We start from the raw sequence: 19,907 nt of genomic DNA, 5'->3' as shown, positions 1-19,907 counted from the left end.
ACTATTGTATTCAAGTCGTTTTCTAAGTCAGGTTTTCTGTGATGATTGTATCAACGTATATCCAACGTCACATACACATTATTCGTAAGAAGAGATAAAGTCATCCACGACCTGAGCTAGGGACTAACAATAATCATACAACACAATTGGCAAAAAATGTACTGTGTTTTTGCTTTGTTACAAAAATAGTTATTGTATATGAATAGTAGTAGTTACAGAAAAATAAAATAAAAACAGATAGCAGGAGGGTGAGGGTTGATTATCGTTTCAGCAAATCACAAAAAATTGTATAAGAATTAATATTTTGAGGACAATTGAGATTGGGTTGTGGATTTACTGGATCATATTTTGTATATTATTTCCTATGCTGATGTTTCATGATTTAAATCATCTTCATCTTGATTTCTCCATACTTTATCTCCAGAAAGAACACTACTCAAATGTTGTGCTTTGTCGCCTGCCATATTATTTCTGCTTCGATCTTCTGCAGTCTTTCTAATATGTTCAGGCACAGACTCCCTTGCTGTTTGCATTCTTTTTCTTGCCCGCAAAAATGCATCTAAAAAGAGTGACAGGAATAGGATGGTGATCTTAGTCTATCACAGCTTTGATTGAAAAAAAAGCTGTGTTGCTTGAATATGTGCAACTAGTGCAAGCAGTTCATTAGAAACCTTGCGACTACGCAGCAGTACAACCTGCTTGATTTTCCCCATATGAACATATCTTATTTTGAGATGATGCCCGAATATACTTGATACAAGTTTTGATGTTAAATTTGTACATAGCAATTAAAGGTATGATCCACGACAGATATCAGATATTTCAAATCAAACAAAATCGGAAAGGATAATAATAAAGGTATTTCCCAGTATAAAAATGTGTTCCTGTGTTGAATTCCATTCGAATTTATAACAATGACAACAAATGAAATGGAATAGTACCCATAACTCCATGAATTGCTTCGTTAGCAGCTTTCCCTTTGGCCAGTTGTATGGCTGTCTGCTGTTTTCTTTTTCGTATATGATCACCAACAGCATCGGGTTTCTTGGTTTCTGGTTGTTGTTGAACAATACAGTTAATACGAATGGTTACAGATCCTGTGGACTCTGTCCTCACTCCATATTTGTTTAAAATTTTACCCTGTAAAATATATATATATATATATATTAAAGTGATCAAATTTTGCTTATTGGGTGGTGACCAATCTGTCTATTGAAAGTGATATTCAGATGAGATACGCTGCTGAATAGAATGCCCACATATGATGAGTAATACAGAGACAATCTTATTCAGCGAGCTAAGATGAGTCATTACATTGTTGAGCCCACCACCTCATTATGGTATACGAAAATGGCTATTTGTCATTTTAAAAACCCTATGTCTGAGTTGATGCTTGTATTTAGCAGGGATGTAGAGGTGGGAAAATTTGCAACACCGGGTTGAAAACAATTTCAACTGAACTGAAAACATTGGCATATGCTAGCCTTCATTAATAAACTGTTAAGAACGTTTTGATAACTTGTTGTTTTCCCAATTATCACCAGTTTAAAATTGTAACTTTCCTGAGTCTTGCCTAGAACAAAGTTATTAAACACCTGATAAATTACATAATTTCTTTTAATATGTTTATCCAGGTTTGAATTATACCATACCAATATAGACCATGAAATAAACTGAATGCATGACTGGAAGAACTATCACTTGCCTCAAAATTGCTTGGCACTGCAATGTAAGTTGCGTCTTCTAATTCAGGCGAACTACCTATAAAAAATCTTCTCAGTTCATTAGTAACTGATTCTTGACCAGCATTTCCGGTTGGACGCCAACAGTGAGCTTTCAAAATGTGTAGACCAGGAGTCGATGGAAGTGCAACATATCCATATCCTTCTGTCCTACGACGACCCCATGTATCGGAGGATATCACTTGAAGAAAGATTTTTGGCCACTCATTGGAAGAATCTATGTAAATATAAATCATGAACACTTTAATTATACATCAAAAGATTTGAATTATAAAAGTACAAACAACACATTTTATTATTTCAATATGCTGAGTTATATGGGACCTACATTAATTCAACAAATCCATAGCAATTAAGGCTCAGATTCAAGCCACTGACTATGACACAACAAAATTTTCACAATTAATATTTGGTGTTTGCAAACTTTTGGTGTTAGTTGAAAATTTTGAGTCTAATTTACTTTATTGCTCTGAGAAATTCAAAATTACGACTCTAACTCAAAAATCAGTATATTACACGAAATGCCATCAGTCCAATAATATCTTTCCCATACAAGAAATACAAACGAAAATTTTGACGGAATGGAAGGCTAGGTAATCATTAAGAAAAATTGAGAGAAAGCTTAAAAAAACTTCACTGTAATTGTGGTAACAACACTTTATAAGAAAAATACAAACCTAAATCTTCCTTTGCATAACTCAAATATGTGTCATAACTGAATGGATGACTGTAATAAGCTGTTTCAATATTTTCTTCAAGTTTTGTTCTACATGTATGAGTGCAGCCAGAGAGCATATCATCTGAAAATCAGAATTATTTTGAAATACTAAATTCTAGACCAGAAAGTTTTATTATGGGTTTAATCAATGAAAAAAATTAAGCAGAAACCAAAAGTCTGTGAATGGTAGAGAACAAAAAATGACATTGTAATACAACCAATATCTGAATGAGATAGAATAGCCTGAAGAAGGATTCAAAATGGATACTAACAAGTGAATGCTGTGGCCCAGTGATTAAAGCGTGAGACTTAAATTTGCTGACATCCCAGGTTGAAATCTTGGGTTCAAATCCCATGTCCACCACCTCATACTAATTGTAATAAATTGGGTAGGTAATGCCGAACTGAAAAGGTTTCGATCCTTCAAGACAATGGTAGTTTTTTACCTAGCATTGGCTGCTTGTGCAGAACCTTGTTTGGAGAGAAAGGCATATAAAACAAAAAATTAGATGAGAAACTAAAAGGACTACACAACAGCAATAATTATTCCTTTTAAAAAAAGTTTATTAATATACTTACATGCTGAGCAGGACCAATTCCTTGGTAAATCCAGAAAATATTCTATGTGCAAATCATCATATTCAAAGGATTGTGCTTTTATTATTTCACCATTCACAACAAGTCTTAGAACTCCAGTTTGTACTTGTTCAAATTCAGAACCGACAAGATCACTCAGATATTTTTGGTGTTTGATATAGAGCTGCAACAAGACAGTTTAGTGTTAGATCACAAGCATTGAAAACAATGACAGATTAATGCACAATAGTTTAACTAAAAAAATATTAGTACCAATCTGCATTATCTCGTGGCTATATTCGACAGAAATACTATGAATGCAGGCTAGTTTAAATGATATTTTATATCTGTGATTGAAGAGAAGAAATGCTATGAGACAAGTTAATCGAATGGTGACCATATCAATATTTAAACGCATGCACATAGTTACGGAAGCAGGAACTAACCCTTGCAGAAGTAATGAATAGGGCTGGGAATTTCGAGTTGAATAATCAATCATTCAAATCGGATCAGTTGAAAATTTCGAATCGCTGTAATCTTGTTTTCTTTTTGTCTCTCGAAGGTCGGGGTGAATCATTTAATTTTATTTACTGAAGCCATATTTTACAATGTAATTCTGACCTTTGACTCCTAGTGAGTTATAAATGAAACATGTTTCTAACTGAGTGTGACAACTTACTGAACTGTGATGGATTTTATGTTTTCAGTAACTTATGTGCACCCATTGCAATTAAAAAGGTACATACAATCCTATATCTTCCAAATATTCGAGATTCGATTAGAAAAAATATTCGTTTCATTTCTGAAATCATCAGGTATTTAAAAATGCTCATCCCTTCTGTAATGGATCACACAGGGGAAATGCAAAATTTAAACCTGAGAGCCCTGGAAGTGTATTGAGCAATGTCATTGCAATAAAGATTTATCCGCGTAAAACAATGTTTAAATTCAGTCTTAAATATCCAGAAACTAAATAGAGGTTGCAGTTCTAGTTCCCGGCAATATCCTATATTTTATACCTGTTTTAACATTCTTGCTTCTTTTTGTATCTCCATGCGACTCATTGTTGTTGATGTGCTATCAATTTTATACAACCATATATCTCTACTCAATCCGGATTCAACTCTGCAATGCAAACACTATAAATGTATCAGATCTAAACTGAAAAATGTTTAAGCAAACAATAAACTAAATAAATATACCAAAAAAATAAATGTAAATTAACCTGTAAGGTAGCTTTGATCTGGTAAAATCCGGGTTAATGCTCAATACACCATTTTCATCATATTCAATCTCACATAAAGTCTTTTCATAAGCAGGATTGCCGAGTCTGAAAATAAGTGAATTACGATAATTAGTTGCGCTCTATATACATTGTTTAGAAACAGCTTGATATCAAAGAATTTCACTCTCTATTCATTTCATTGAAAAGATAGTGCAGGCCATTGTGATCTGTAGTTCGTGCCCCCTTTCCACCACTTCAAGCAGAGGGCAATAAATTGGGTACATTATGATAGTTCAATAGTTACCTATTAATCTTATGTTTTTGTTTACAGTAATCATTACTGTCATGTCATTATTTCATTGCGGGCCTCATTGGTCACCAGTATAAATACTGGCAGTCTGCCTTGATGATATGTTTAGCATGTGCTATGTCGGTTTGAGTTATTTGCTTTAATAATAAACTATTACTGACTTATCACATTATATCGTTAATTGTATTTCATTGAGCCACATTTAGAGCAGAAGAAACAACAGATATAAAACGATTTGGCAGTGTATGAGTCCCAAGTTAACCAAGGAAGTGAATCCCATTTTTTCACGATCAGTGATGGGATTTGGAATGTGTTCTCTTTTGTATCAAACTCGCTAACAACAGATACCATCATTTTAAAAAGAATATGTATGTCACTGCGTAAACTGCAATAAGATGACACACTTTACATTAATCCAATATGTAACCTTTGAAATGTCAAATATAACGCTAGTTGTCAGCTGTGGTGAACTTTCACATCATTTACTATGACCGTCTGAAAACGGATTCGCTAATTATCATGACATCCCAAAAACAGGTTCGGTCACCACTTGTTCCAATCTCATGCCCACTACCAAGGATGTAATTAAATTGGGTGGGCAATATAAAACAAAAGATTCGGGTCCTTCAAAAAAGGGTGGCTCCTTATGTATTAATGACTATGTATACAGAGCCTTGTTTAGAGTGCAGGTGTGAAATACCATAGACATAGAGAATATCACACAACTATTCTATCCTATCCATAATCTACAATGAAAATGGGATCGTTACGATACAAGTGTATTAGTACTTACTGCCCTTCAGGACTGAGGTCAGCCATGATGAGCATCCGATGTGTCGGTGTGGTAATCACATGATTGTTTTGTCGAAATTCATCACTTGGAGTTTTCACCACAATTTTCAAACCTCTTGCACCTTGGCCCCTGTAGAGTTTAAACGTATATTTATTAATATTTCCAATAATGTAAGCAATTTTCATTTTCAACAACCTCTTTGGGCATATTTAGAGCAATGAAATAACTTTCCCAAAATTATGCTCTGTATTTCAATCGCATGGATCACATGCAGATCATTATATTTTATAGTTGGGCAAATGAGAAAAGTACTTCCTAATAAAGATGTACAGAAATATAAAGTTATGTAAGCACTCATTAATTCATAAATTGATACCTATATGATTGATGGTGTATTAGATTTGACAATATTGATATCTTCGATGTCTGGTTTGGTTTTCAATATTGAATTTAGAAAGGATGCTTGTGTAGATCCAATAGCAGGTATAGTAAAATATTAAAATAGTAGAAAAGGATATTCATATTTATCACAAGCGGAGACGAAAGACGATAAGACAACTTATTCATAGGGCGAATCAAGACCTCTTGTCCAGTTACCAGTCGGAAATAGTTAACCAATTGCATCAACTGGATGGTCGGGGAATCCGAAACTCACCAGCTGTTATGTGAATCACCCTACGATAGCGAGGAGTCCGGCAATCCGACATCATCACCCCCAACGGTATTCGAACCTGCCTAGGCAGGGTAATCAGCGGTGCGGCAAACGCTGCCCTCAAACACAATCTCATCGTTGTTTGTAGATTGATATCAGTATTTACAAAAAATGTTTATGAGGTCACACACGAGTCCAGAACACGTGTTTTTTGTCTGTGACATATAAGCGTGGAACCGTGTTTTTCGAATTTATTGATTCTCAATATTGAATTATGTTCGATCACGTTTAAGTCCGAAATACATTTTTGCTGAGAAGCACAGATTAGTCGATGCCCCGTAGTTGAACTGGTGTCATATTCATTGGTACAACATGAAAAAGGCAGTTCTTCGACAAATATGATTAAACGACTAATATAAAATTATATAGGTTCAGGAAGCCGAGTGCAAATATACTTGCATTATATTCTGAAGGTTAATTGGTCAGGTAAAGTAGACGGATTGGATTTGTAAGTACCGTATGTTCTTCCGTCTCCGAAAAAATAATTGTCTAATGATTTTTATATCTTAGGGTCATTAGAGATTATAGGACATGGCACAGTGCAAGGCAATCTAAAACGCGATTGTGCGACGTTGTACTATACTAATTGGGCGGAAGAAAAAAAATACAGAAACTCCGCTGGTGAATAATTTGTATCTCCGAGAAATGATCAAAGTCTGATATCAAATTTATTCAATTACTTGTGCTATTCTAGAGTATCATTTAGTTTTACATCATTGCACTGATTTCGTTAACACAATTTATCGTTATCTTAGGGAACGAGTATGTCTTTATTGCAAAGTTCTTGACTGTTGAAGCAACATTAACAAATAGTTTGATGTAGCTGTTCGTATCAGGTACGGATTGTAGAAAGACCGCTCTTTAAAACACGCGTTTCGATCATTTCCCATGTTTGGCCAAACGTACTAGATGTAACTTTATTCATTTGTCATGAAAAATTAGTAAGAAATACGAGCGGAGCAAACAGTGTGGTCGGAAATGTACCAATTGCGCTTTGCAACAACAACAATACAATCGTTGTTGGCATTATCAAGTGCCGTTTATAGCTTAGTCCTTGTTTCTATTATGAGTTCAACCATTTGTACATAAACGACGCGTGCGGAAGGCCTTAAAAAGAGTCGACTGGACGCAGGGAGATCAATATCCGGTAATTAAAAGAATAATAAGGTTTGCGTTCAGGTCGTCGACAGCAATACTTGCGGATGTGATCGTGCGTTATTGACGCAACGTCGTAGAAAGGTGGGTGTGATCAAAATATGTTTGAAATTATAAATTTGAAAGCGTTATACATTAACAGGCAAATTAGTAGAAACGGGAATTTTGAAATGATCAAATGTATATTATGGTTTTATAATGATAGATCAGTTGACGGTAATTTGAAAACGAGATTTGTTAGATTGAGATTTTAGGTTGTTTGCTAGATTAAAAAACTTGTAAAACATGGCCTTAAATTGTAATGCGTCAATACAATACATTTATTTAACTACGAGACATTCGAAAAATATGACCAAAATGACTTAACACCACGTGTCACACGTTTCCAGTTTATAATCGAAAGAACAGCGAGGTTGCCAAAGAGGATAAATTCAATGATTAATTGATCGGGATATTTCAGTTAAGCCTACTTTAGTACCGAAACATTATTTTTGGGCTCGAGGGTATATTTCCCATCCAGTTTGCTCATAAGTACCGTCGCGGCAGATTATGGCGGGTGGTTTTGATTATGTATGAAATGAGTTCGATTTTTCGAGGAAAAGGTTATATTTTTGCGCTATCGGATGAAATTCATTCTAGGACGTGAGATTATAATTAAAATTCATTTCGCTGCATTAGTAACCCCTATCATAAATGCGTGATCAATTTTATTTACCTAGTCAAATTGTGAAACTTCTCGAATAAATATGGGCGTTGGCGGATATAGCCATTCAGCATGCCTGACGCAACGACGATAAGCACTGCGATTTTACTATTTATATAAAATTAACGATAGGTTACGCGTGATCGGTTTTGCAAAAATAAGTCGCTCCGATATGTTTCCATTTTATCGCTAATCGCCACTCGCGCTTCATAACAGTATTATGTAACTAAACGTTTTATAACCGTTTTGGTAAATATATATTTTGTTATTTTCGACGCGACAAACGCGAAAAAGGGAACTTCTACGAATCATGGCAATCGTGGTTTACGTCACGTATTCGTAATTTTGTAGACAATGCTCTACGATCAGAGATAGGAAAACAAACACGACAGATCGCATTATCGCGAGTACATTGCGTTTTGATGTTGCGTCTAGGCCACAGACGGTGTAAGATTGCTAGTTACATAAAATGCAGAATATATAAGTATAAGATGCGCCGTTGTTGATACCACAGAGCGGGTATGTACTGTGAGCAGTCGTTTAGATTTTAGACTTCAGAAAACTCTATATCACTTCTACAATAGTTATTTTAACGCGGTATTGGATATTATATAACTGTAAAGTTTGAAACACTGCAAAATGTAGTATAACCACTGCGTCATAGATTGACATAGCAATTATACTGATTGATAGCGTGATTAGAAATCGAATGAATGGCATATATTATAAGTATCGCAGTGAACGTTGCTGGTAGAACTCATACGGTATTTGCTTTTTATGGGTTGTTTGATATGTAAACACTGTTTTTGATTTCCAAGATATACAAGGAATATACGAGTTTGCAGATAGATAAGCTCACGGGCACGATTTCACATAAGGTTGTTTGTCTGGTATAAGATCGCGAGCATACACTTTCAAGTTTTATGATCGTATGCAAAGAGGGAAGAAACGCGAGCGACGGTACTGTGTCGTGGCCAAATGTAAGATAACCAGTGTTGGGATAGGATCTGCAGTGGAAGCATTAAATTTTAGGAACCTTCTATGCGACGGAAAATTTTTCCCGATTTTTAATTCTTTCCGCTAATTCGCTGTGCATTCCTACATCTTATTTGGTTGATTTAGGTAAACATTCATTCGGCACATAACAAATATATGTCGCCGAATATGTCTAGTTAAAATCGGGGCATCGAGGTATTCGGGCGTTGTTCAAATATATAAAGAAACTGTGTTCTTCAATATAGGGACGTACAAACTTTGCAAAATAACAGAAACTTGCAGATGGCACAGGTGTTAGAAATAGCGTAATAAATATACCCGTCATATTCAGCGCCTTCACTAAGCTTGTGATTAACGACACTTCAGGCTTGGCGGGATATCCGGGAATTGTTTGAAAGCAGGGTTATTATTGCTAAGCGTGATTGCCAGTCAAATTACTTGCACGCATCCGTGAAAGCAGAGCGCTAGTTTGTTCAGTCTCGTTATTGATGGGAGTTAAATTGAGTGGAGTGACTTCAGCGCATTTATTTACAAAGTGTGTTTTATCTTTACTTTACTATCTTTTACACTAATTTTAGCAATGGCGTACGTAAATCTAAGCAAAGATTTGCCTGACATTGAAAACATATTGGCGTTGAATCCACGGACAAAACATCATGCTACCTTGACAACGACTGTTGCTACAAAGAAAGCGCGTAAGCACTGGAAGAGAAATTCGGACAAATCTTGTTCCACATGTAAACCATTGAAAAACGATTTTGACGATATCAAACATACGACTTTGAGTGAGCGTGGAGCGTTAAAGGAAGCGGCGAGATGCTTGAAATGCGCCGATGCACCATGTCAGAAGAGCTGTCCCACTCAGCTAGATATTAAGTCTTTCATTACTAGCATTGCAAATAAAAATTACTATGGTGCAGCTAAACAGATTTTCTCCGATAATCCTCTCGGACTCACTTGTGGAATGGTATGCCCAACAAGTGATTTATGTGTTGGTGGGTGCAATCTGTATGGTTCGGAAGAAGGTCCTATAAATATTGGCGGGTTACAGCAGTTTGCAACAGAGATATTTCGTGATATGAGAATCCCACAGATACGTGACCCGTCTATTGGGGATGAAATTCAGAAACCAGCTTACAAGCAAAAGATTGCTTTAATTGGTTGTGGACCAGCAAGCATAAGTTGTGCTACATTTCTAGCAAGACTTGGATATTCAGATATCACTATATTCGAAAAAATGGACTACATTGGAGGATTGAGTACATCTGAGATTCCTCAATTTCGACTACCTTATAATGTTGTTTCATTTGAAGTTGATTTGATGAAAGATTTGGGAGTTAAAGTTGAAACTGGAAAAGCTCTTAAAGCAGGTGAAATTACATTAAAATCATTGAAAAAAGACAACTACACAAGTGTCTTTGTTGGTATTGGACTACCCGAACCAAAGAAAATCCCTGTATTCAAAGATCTCACGAGGGATAATGGATATTATAGCTCAAAAGAGTTTCTTCCCTTAGTTGCTCGAGGCTCAAAGCCTGGTATGTGCTCATGTAAAACTCAGCTTCCATCATTTATCGGTGGTGTAGTTATTGTTCTTGGATCAGGGGATACAGCTTTTGATTGTGCCACTTCAGCATTAAGGTGTGGAGCACGCCGGGTATTTGTAGTTTTCCGCAAAGGATTCACAAATATTAGAGCTGTGCCCGAAGAGATGGAGCTGGCTAGAGAAGAAAAATGTGAATTTTTACCTTTCCTGTCTCCATTGAAAGTCTTCCAAGGTGAGAATGGCAAAATTACAGGCATGGAATTCGTGCGCACCACTCAAGATGATGATGGCAATTGGGTAGAAGATTATGAGCAGACAACAAAGTTGAAGGCAAATTATATCTTGTCAGCATTTGGATCTTCTTTGACAGATACCGATGTGCAAGATGCATTGGATCCGATTAAATTCAATTCTTGGGGTTTTCCCGAAGTTGATACCAACACAATGGTTTCAAGTGAGCCATGGGTTTTCTGCGGTGGTGATATTGCAGGCCAAGCACATACAACAGTGGAAGCAGTAAATGATGGAAAAACAGCAGCCTGGTATATGCATAAATATCTTCAGAGTTGCCATGGCCAAAGTGTATCAGAAGTCCCAAGGTTGCCAAATTTCTTTACAGCAATAGATAAAGTTGATGTAAGCATAGAGCTGTGTGGTATGAAATTTCCAAATCCCTTTGGACTAGCAAGTGCACCTCCAACGACAACATCTGCAATGATACGACGTGCATTCGAAGAAGGTTGGGGATTTGCTCTAACAAAAACATTTTCTCTAGAAAAAGATATTGTGACTAATGTGTCACCTCGTATTGTTAGAGGAACAACATCCGGTCAACTTTATGGTCCAGGACAAGGATCGTTTTTGAACATTGAGCTCATTAGTGAAAAAAGTCGTCAGTATTGGTGCCAAAGTATAACTGAACTGAAGAAGGATTTCCCAGAAAAAATATTGATTGCAAGTATCATGTGTGGTTATAACAAAGAAGACTGGACTGAACTAGCTCAAGCAGCAACGGAAGCTGGATCTGATGCCTTAGAGCTGAATCTTTCTTGTCCCCATGGCATGGGAGAACGAGGGATGGGGCTGGCTTGTGGGCAAGATCCTGAACTTGTTAGGAATATATGTAGGTGGGTGAGAGCTGCAAGTAAGCTACCTTTCTTTGCAAAACTTACACCAAATGTTACAAATATCGTTACGATTGCTACTGCTGCAAAGGAGGGAGGTGCTGATGGTGTAACAGCAACAAACACGGTATCTGGACTGATGGGATTACATTCAGATGGAAGTGCTTGGCCCAGAGTAGGAGCTAGTAAGAAAACAACATATGGAGGAATGTCAGGCAATGCAATACGTCCTATTGCCCTCCGTGCTGTTTCAGCAATTGCTCGTGCCCTTCCTGGATTTCCTATTTTAGCAACAGGTGGTATCGATTCTGCAGAGGTTGGCTTGCAATACCTCCAGGCTGGAGCAACTGTTCTTCAAGTGTGCAGTGCAATCCAAAATCAAGATTTCACTTTAATCCAAGATTATGTGAATGGATTGAAAGCGTTGCTATATATGCAATCCTCTGAAGAATATAAGAGTTGGAATGGACAGTCACCAGTCACACCAAGACACCAGCTTGGAAAAAAGGCCTATAATATGTCCAGCATGATCGGAAAAGATCTACCTCACTTTGGTCCATTCAAAAAAGAAAGACAAACAGTTGTTGCGCAATCCAAAGAATCTTTAGATATCAGTAACACATCAGCAACTCCCGCATCCCTAAATATTCCCATGCGAAAAATAGTGTCAGTTAGTGATGTAATCGGTGCAGCTTTACCAATGATTGGAGCATACAATGATTTGAACAACAAAGAACAAGTTGTTGCTGTTATCGACCCTGAAATGTGTATTAATTGTGGAAAATGTTACATGGCTTGCAATGATTCAGGATATCAAGCAATTGTGTTTGATCCAGTCACTCATCTTCCAACGGTAAATGACTCTTGTACAGGATGCACACTTTGTGCAAGTGTATGTCCTATTATCGATTGTATAAAAATGGAGAAACGAGAAACTCCTTACATTCCCAATAGAGGAATCCCAATTACAGTTGGAGTTTTAAGTTAGGTTGAGTCAAGTAAATTGCATCCACAATTTACAACTTTTGTACATTTAAATGTCACTACAAGATCATTGTTCACAATAATTGTACTAGTTGTACACCATTGGCCGTTACATTTCAAAAAGTTATATTTTTGTGTTTACATCAACTACTACTTGTCAATAAAAATTTATCATGAGTTTAATATTTACTAAACAGGGTGTCTGTGTGATCATTAGAATATTGTATCATACTTGAATGAGAAAGATATTTCTTACCTTTAAAAAAAAAGAAAAAAAAAATCTGAAAATGATTGTTTCTATGTTTTACGGCAGGTTGTGAGTACACAGACTTATATTTTTCTAATATAGAAATAGCCATCAGTAATGGAAAATTTATATCATATGTTTTTTGACAGCAGGGAGGCAGAAAAATAAAAACAATGCCCAAATTATATTCAGAATATTCTGAGTAATATAGCATTTCGCATACTTGTAATGAAAAACTGACAGACGCACTAAATTGAAAACACGAATGCAGTATAAAATTGAACCATAAGTGTTTCATAAGCAATTGGAATTTTTAAATTACTTGTTCAGTCATAAATCTCGAAAATCCCAGAGAAAAAAGTGGTAGGATCAGGCTTAAGATACAATGTTGAACAGAACTACCTTCCACAAAGACGACATTTTTAATGCAAACATTCGTTAAATTTTCAGAAGCTCTAAATCTAGTATTACAATATTTTTACCCAAAAAAATACATTTTGTCTGAATCTGCAACTAATAACCATTATAAGTGAAACTAAACTTTTAGCAGGACTCACTTTTTCAATTGTGATGACAATGCATTCCCACCAGGTGCAGCCGCAGGTTTTCGTCTTCTTAATCCTGAAACATTCAGTGACAAATTTGTTGGAACTTCTTTCAGTGAAGTCGTCATTAGTTCAAATTCATCAATTGGTGGAGAAAACGTATCATTTTCGCCATACGTAAAGATCCTCGTATTCCTCCGCCCTCCACTTTTCTAAAAATCATGATATTAAGAATAGAAGAAGAATAAATATCTAAAAATAATTAAGAAATGTAATATAGTAGTAGAATTCATAGTCGAATAACCAGAAAAATTGAAAATATTCAGCACACACAAGGTATATATTGACCACACATCCGCAAATGTTAAATTCAGATATTCTTTTAATTCTACCTAGTAATTTCAATAAATATTTATATTGACTGTTACAAGGCTCTATGGCAGTGGCCTCCGTATGGAGGCTTTCAGCACTGCACTGATGGCACCCCTGTTAAATATTCCAGTGGTATTTGTAATGTTACTTTGATTGGTAGATTTTAATAATTCATATTCAACAAAGTGGAGAAACGAAAGTGAGCAATAATCTTATCAAGCAATGAAACTAGGAAGAGCGGGGAGTTATCCTAGTAAACGCAAAAATAAAATTAGTTTTGTTCCTGGCATGGTGGGCCACGGGCACACGGTTGGAAACCACTGCTCTATAGCCATTACCTTTGGAGGAATTTCACTCTTATCAATGAAATTGTACTATAGTAATATAATGAGGTCATTTACTAGATGCACAAATTCATTTTGATATGTATAACAAGGGGTTGCCACTTGCCATACTACATAGATTGCAAAAACTATTGAAACATGAAATAAGTTATTGTATATGAGCAGGTGAGGAACAACACAACTCGTAATTGATCATTTTTCTATACAGTATATCTATATATCCATATGGAATCTTAATCCATAAGCTGACTAACTTTTCCTCAGCTGATAGTGAACACTAAATTGCCTACTTTTAATTTTTGAACATCATTGTGATACTTGTAATCTTGTACTGTGCCACCAACTGGACTGTTTGAGTAGAATTCATATTCTCTCTGTGAATGAGAATAAACAAATAACAGTTCGACAATAAAATAAGATGGCAGTCTATATAGAAGCAATGTTGTCTAAAATAGGCAGGGTGCTAACCAGAAAAGACACAAATTTTTGAAGGAAATATCTGCAAACTGAAATATGAAAACACAACGAAATGAGGTGAAAAGAGTCATTGCCAGTAAATAGAGACAAACTACAGGGTGTTAAAAAGTTGCACAAAATTAAGGTAGAATTTTTCGTCATGGCAACGATAAAAAGTAACTGTTAAAAAGTCAGTCGTGGTATGTTCAAATGGCATTTCACTGTAATTCAATACTGTTAAAAGGTGTCAGTCGTTAAATGTTTTAAGTAGCATATTTTAACTTCTGGTAATTTTGCGTTACTTTTTTAACACCTGTATATGGACTATCAGTATAACGTCATTGTAATATATAAATGAACCAATTTCGGTGACATTTGTGTGAAAAAAAATCATTACTCACAGCTGAAAAGAACTTCTGTTGCCAACTACAATCTAAATTTTCAGTTTCAAGAATGGTTTGACCAAATTCATTGATGCTTGTGCTAGAAACAGACACAGCAGTGCCACTGTCACCTGCTGCATCTCCTGCTGTTGCAGGACGAGAGGAAAGAAATCCTAGAATTGCTGGACTGACACGTTGGAGATTGATACTGCAAAACAAGTTAAACTTCTTAATTTAGTTATATTGATTTCCCTAAAGCGGGTAGGTATTTTCCATCAGTTACAAAATATATTATAAATAGAAAAAATTGTTGACTAAATTTCTGATAGGTTTCCAATTGTAATAGCAATAAAAGATGAAAATAATGATGATAATCTTACAGGGTATAATATCAATGGATGAATATTCGAAGGTCAAATTTAAATTATTTTTCGATAAGATAATAATTTTTTTTGAAATCCACCATGGTACAAAATAATTACAATACACAAGACGAAAACACTGGATTGAAATACTTAAAAGTTATGAAAACCTCAAATGAGATTGAAAACATGAGACTTAAAGTACTACATAAGCAATGCCACCTTGTGACATGGAATAGGTAAGTGAAAAAACGAGACTATACTCTGTGTTAAGCTCAGGAGCATTGTGATAATACATAAAAATATTTAGAAAATAATCGGAATAAAGTAAATCAATATACATAGAAGACAAAAAACAAACAAGATCTTGGTCATAAGAGACACATTTAGGACTTCGGATTCAATCCAATATTTAGGAATGCATATTTTTCTTAGACAGCTTGTAAATGAGTAGGTAGTAAATGACATAAATAATAAGATCTAAAACTATTGTCGGACATTCTCCAAAAATGATCAACTCGACTCACTAAAAACTGTGAACTAATTACCAATAAACTTTTCCTCATTCAGTATAGCCTAATAAGCATCATATATGTGCACTTGAATATAAATTTCACTGATATGAAGCACAGTTTAATTATAGTGAAAATCCTATTTACAGAGTTAATTGATTGCTTGCTTACCTCAAGGTTTTTTGTAAATGCTATAAATTAAATTATGGCATAGCATAGAACAGCGGCTCCCAAAGGTGGCATTTGCTAAGTGCGCCAGAAAAATTAACAAAATTATGTTAAACAAATATATGATTGAATATTTGAAGAGATATGTTCAGAGAAGAAGCCGCACATCTCTCATTAGATAAATAAGTACAAATGTTATGTTGTTTTGTTGATATTGCCTTTATTCTTTTCACGTTTACAAACTCCGAAAAGCATAAAATACACAATAACGATCACAAAATTATGTTTTATTCAAAGGCAGCAATTTCGTTTTCGTGTAAGTCATGAAATGAGTTTTTTCCCTGACAATTTGGCATAGCAAGAACAAAAATTTTGGAAATCGCTTGCTTAGGAAATAGAGTAAGAGGCTAGTTGGTACTTACAAAATGAACTATTAATCAGATGAAGTATGTGATCTATTATAAGATGAAGTGTAAACCAATCAGTAAATCTTATCGAAACTAAGCTTAACCATGTCTCGCTTTTGTCTAACTAGTGTAGGATTTTTTAATGGTTAAAATGTTGGGATTGTGATAACGCCAAATTTGATACTCTGTCTCTTTAAGGTAATTTCAGTTATAATAATTATCAAAACAATATTGAAAATATATTTAGGATAAATAATTCTGTTTTTACCCTCTGGAGTTGGGTGGAATATAATATAAAATTATCAGATTGGCTCAATCAAGTAAGAACTAGATCTATATTGAAATTACTATTGCATAATTATAGAAGACTGAAATACCGGGTCTCGTGTAGTTTCGTACCTAACGTACTTCTAGTGGGTGTAGCATAACAATTTTTTGATATGTCAATCCTAACCCCCATCTGACTACGCCATCCAAAAATTAAATCACTACGACATCAAAATCACGTCATAGAGCTTGCCAAATATACGCATGATCGACCGAAATGGCATTGGCGCCGACGATAAAGAACTGACTGACGTTATCGGTCTCTCTCCTATTGAAATCGTTGCGACGAGAAAACGAGAGAAATAACTGTTCGATTTCGCAAGTGCAGTTTTAAGTATTCTGTGGCATCTGCAGCTGCCGCAAAACCATGTCGGTATTTCCATACCATGGCCGCTACGGCCAAACTCATGGCAACTGACTTTTTAGCTGCCACAAACCAATGTCGAGCTGCCGTTACCGCGGCAGCAAATTGAAAACCAATGACAGGTAAAATTTTGCTGCCGTAACCGCGGCAGGTGGGCCGTAAAGACAAGGCTGTCTATTATGGTGACAAATATAGGGTAAGTTGGAACGTTTTTCTGATGGATACAGTTTTGATTGATTTGGGGTTAGGGTTAGGGTTTAAGTAGATATAATTCCACATGATCAATTAAAATCTGGTACATTATTTTGTGAATATACCGTTAATACTGATTACTGAATAGCGCTATAAAACCATGGCAAGAGCTGCCGCGGTTCGTTCGTGGCAGGAGCTGCCATGAAGTGGTAAGAACTGCGCCTCCGATTTCGGGTGCTCGTCTTGGATGGCAGTTCGTATAGTTTGAAGGGCTCTATTACGTCACTGTGACGTCGTAATGATGAATAAATGAGTTCAATAAATAAACACTATTAATGATACATTGGTAATAGAATAGCAAGAGGAATTACAAGAAAATAAAGGATGAAATACTGACCTGAGACGAAAATTTTTAATGGGGTCTCCCGAACGATATGTTGCACCACCAGTATCTACTTCATAAGATTTGTCCATGTGTTGTGAGGTTAAATATCAGTTGCACCAAATAATTCAAAATCGAATAACACGAATAACTACGGTATGTCCTGAAAGCTGGTTACAGAAATACTGGTACTGTCCACCTTGCTTTAAACAGTTTTGTCGAATCCCAGGCACGATAAGTGTTTTGATTGACACATCTCTACATAATATATCAAGCGGTCGAGTGGCCCGGGTCAAATAGATTTGGCGAGGTGATCTTTTGGTCGTAAAAAAGTAAAGAAAGGTTTCAATTTTCCCAATTTTTATACGGCGTAAAACATGTTATCAACCGTGGAAAATTATTCCTGCAAAAATAGATAAACTGCCAGTCCACGTGAAAAAGTGGAAATTATATAAAACTCGTTTTTAAGAGCAAAGCTATTTCTATGTTACCAGATGTTTCTATGTCTATAAAATGTCATGTTCTATTAGTATAAATAAGAGGATCTTTTGACGGTACTTGATTCCCTAGCCAAAACGTGTCTTCAGTCTGAGCGGAGTCGCTGCTCTAAACGCACTCAATTTAAATCTGTTTTATTTTCAAGTTATCTCTTGATATGCATTTTTAAAAATTCATTTCCTTTCCTATTAATTGAAAGTGATTTGTATATCACACGTATCTATTCAGTTGTGCGGAACGTTAGTTGTAATGCAAAAACGCAAAAACCGAGTGTTGATTAAAGTACCAGGTATATCAGCAGAGCACTTTTCCGGATTATGAAGAAGGTGCACTCCCACAAAAAATTCGATAGATTCATGATCGCTAGCGTTTCAGTGCCAATTTCAAGAATATCAGGAGCACAAATTGCCACCGTCCTAGACGTTCAAGGCTTCTTGTCAAGTGCAGTTTCAAGTATTTTGTGGCGTCTGAAGCTGCCGAATAACCATGGTGGGATTTCCAAACAATGGCCGGTATGGCCAAACCACGGCTTCTGACTTTTTAGCTGCCACAAACCAATGGCGAGATGCCGGTACCACGGCAGCAAATTGAAAACCAATGGCGGGTAAAATATTGCTTCCGTAATCAAGTCATGTCGGCTGTAATGGCAGGGCTACCCCTGATGGTGACATATATCGGGTAAGTTGGAACATTTTTTTTATGAATACAGTTTTGATGAATTTGGGGTTGGATTTCAGGTTTAGGTAGATATAATTCTGCATGATAAACTATAATCTGGTACATGACTTCGTGAATATACCGATAATACTGATTACTGAATAGCGCCATAAAACCATGGCAAGAAACGCCGCGGTTCGTTCGTGGCAGGAGCTGCCATGAAGTAGTAAGAACTGCGACTCCTGCTTGTAGAGCAGGGGTCGGGAACTTTTTCAGTCAAGAGAGCCATAAAAGGTACATATTTTCACTGCATTTCCGTGCGAGTCATATAGCATTTTTCACTTAATCAGGCCTGAAATTTTTACTCAAAAGTCAACACATAGGCTACAATGCCAATATACATTCAATGTGACTTGTGAATTGTGATGCTGCATGTTGTCTCTGCGGGCTTTGAACGGCTGCTCACATGCAGCACAAGTTGAAATCTACGATACTCATCAGCCATCACCCTTTTTGGTTTAGGCATCTCCTTAGTATTTCAAAAACTAGCTATGCTAGTCCGATTTAAATATGACAAATACTGTAACTAGTATGTACGAACGGACGAAAAGCTTCATTCTATTACTCCTCGGCTCTATCGCTTTGTGATGTCAAAAAATATGTTCCAGAATCTCCTAGTTTTGTCACAATGCCTGTCTGATAATTCTCTTATATAATATGAATTCTTAATAATCCATAGTCGAACACAATATATAATACAGAATAGATCAAATTTAATTCTGCAATGCCATGCTAAAATAAGGTAGATTTCAGTTATTGCGATATTTTCCCGGGCTGAACCGGCCGATTTGAGACACGAAGCAATTGAGAAATCAAATTAGCAAAAATTCCAGTTTGTTTGGGATCCCAATAAATGATTGAAATACAATGAAGGTAATCTGACTCATTTTTCTGGTCTGCATTCGCAAGACACCCCTCAATTTCCGATCTGCTCCTTTAGATATATATATATAAGTGTGTGTGTAACAGCCGATTCTTCAGCTTTTTGGGACCTGTCACATCGACTGAGGTGTGATTTTAACAAACGAAATACTGATATCCCATATG

At 36.0% G+C, this 19,907-nt stretch overlaps 2 protein-coding genes across 2 annotated transcripts; one reads left to right on the top strand and one right to left on the bottom strand.

The window, feature by feature from the left end:
- Nucleotides 1-159: 159 nt before the first annotated feature.
- LOC120345831 (tectonic-like complex member MKS1) lies at nucleotides 160-18,121 on the bottom strand. Its single transcript, XM_039415390.2, has 12 exons — nucleotides 17,661-18,121; nucleotides 14,950-15,139; nucleotides 14,383-14,466; nucleotides 13,389-13,588; nucleotides 5,365-5,493; nucleotides 4,262-4,366; nucleotides 4,056-4,161; nucleotides 3,040-3,220; nucleotides 2,420-2,542; nucleotides 1,706-1,959; nucleotides 942-1,140; nucleotides 160-559 (listed from the first exon to the last, which is right to left on the bottom strand). Exons 1-12 carry the CDS (start codon nucleotides 17,735-17,737, stop codon nucleotides 363-365), a joined length of 1,845 nt encoding a protein of 614 aa, XP_039271324.2. The 5' UTR covers nucleotides 17,738-18,121; the 3' UTR covers nucleotides 160-362.
- On the top strand, nucleotides 9,422-12,778 carry LOC120345830 (dihydropyrimidine dehydrogenase [NADP(+)]-like). The gene has a single exon (XM_078115202.1). The coding sequence runs from the start codon at nucleotides 9,511-9,513 to the stop codon at nucleotides 12,586-12,588; it is 3,078 nt and encodes a 1,025-aa protein (XP_077971328.1). The 5' UTR covers nucleotides 9,422-9,510; the 3' UTR covers nucleotides 12,589-12,778.
- Nucleotides 18,122-19,907: the final 1,786 nt, after the last annotated feature.

Source organism: Styela clava, chromosome 8 (genome assembly GCF_964204865.1).
Source record: "Styela clava chromosome 8, kaStyClav1.hap1.2, whole genome shotgun sequence".
NCBI lineage: Eukaryota > Metazoa > Chordata > Ascidiacea > Stolidobranchia > Styelidae > Styela > Styela clava.
The sequence above is the reverse complement of the archived record's forward strand: the minus strand, read 5'-3'. Positions and strand labels throughout refer to the sequence as shown.

Excerpts from the sequence above, each read along its gene's own strand:
- LOC120345831 (XM_039415390.2), bottom strand. The coding sequence starts at position 17,737 with ATGGACAAATCTTATGAAGTAGATACTGGTGGTGCAACATATCGTTCG. Across the intron at positions 3,221-4,055 it reads AAGCAAGAATGTTAAAACAG|CTCTATATCAAACACCAAAA; the intron begins GTATAAAATATA and ends GTCTTGTTGCAG. Across the intron at positions 560-941 it reads AGCAATTCATGGAGTTATGG|ATGCATTTTTGCGGGCAAGA; the intron begins GTACTATTCCAT and ends CACTCTTTTTAG.
- LOC120345830 (XM_078115202.1), top strand. The coding sequence starts at position 9,511 with ATGGCGTACGTAAATCTAAGCAAAGATTTGCCTGACATTGAAAACATA.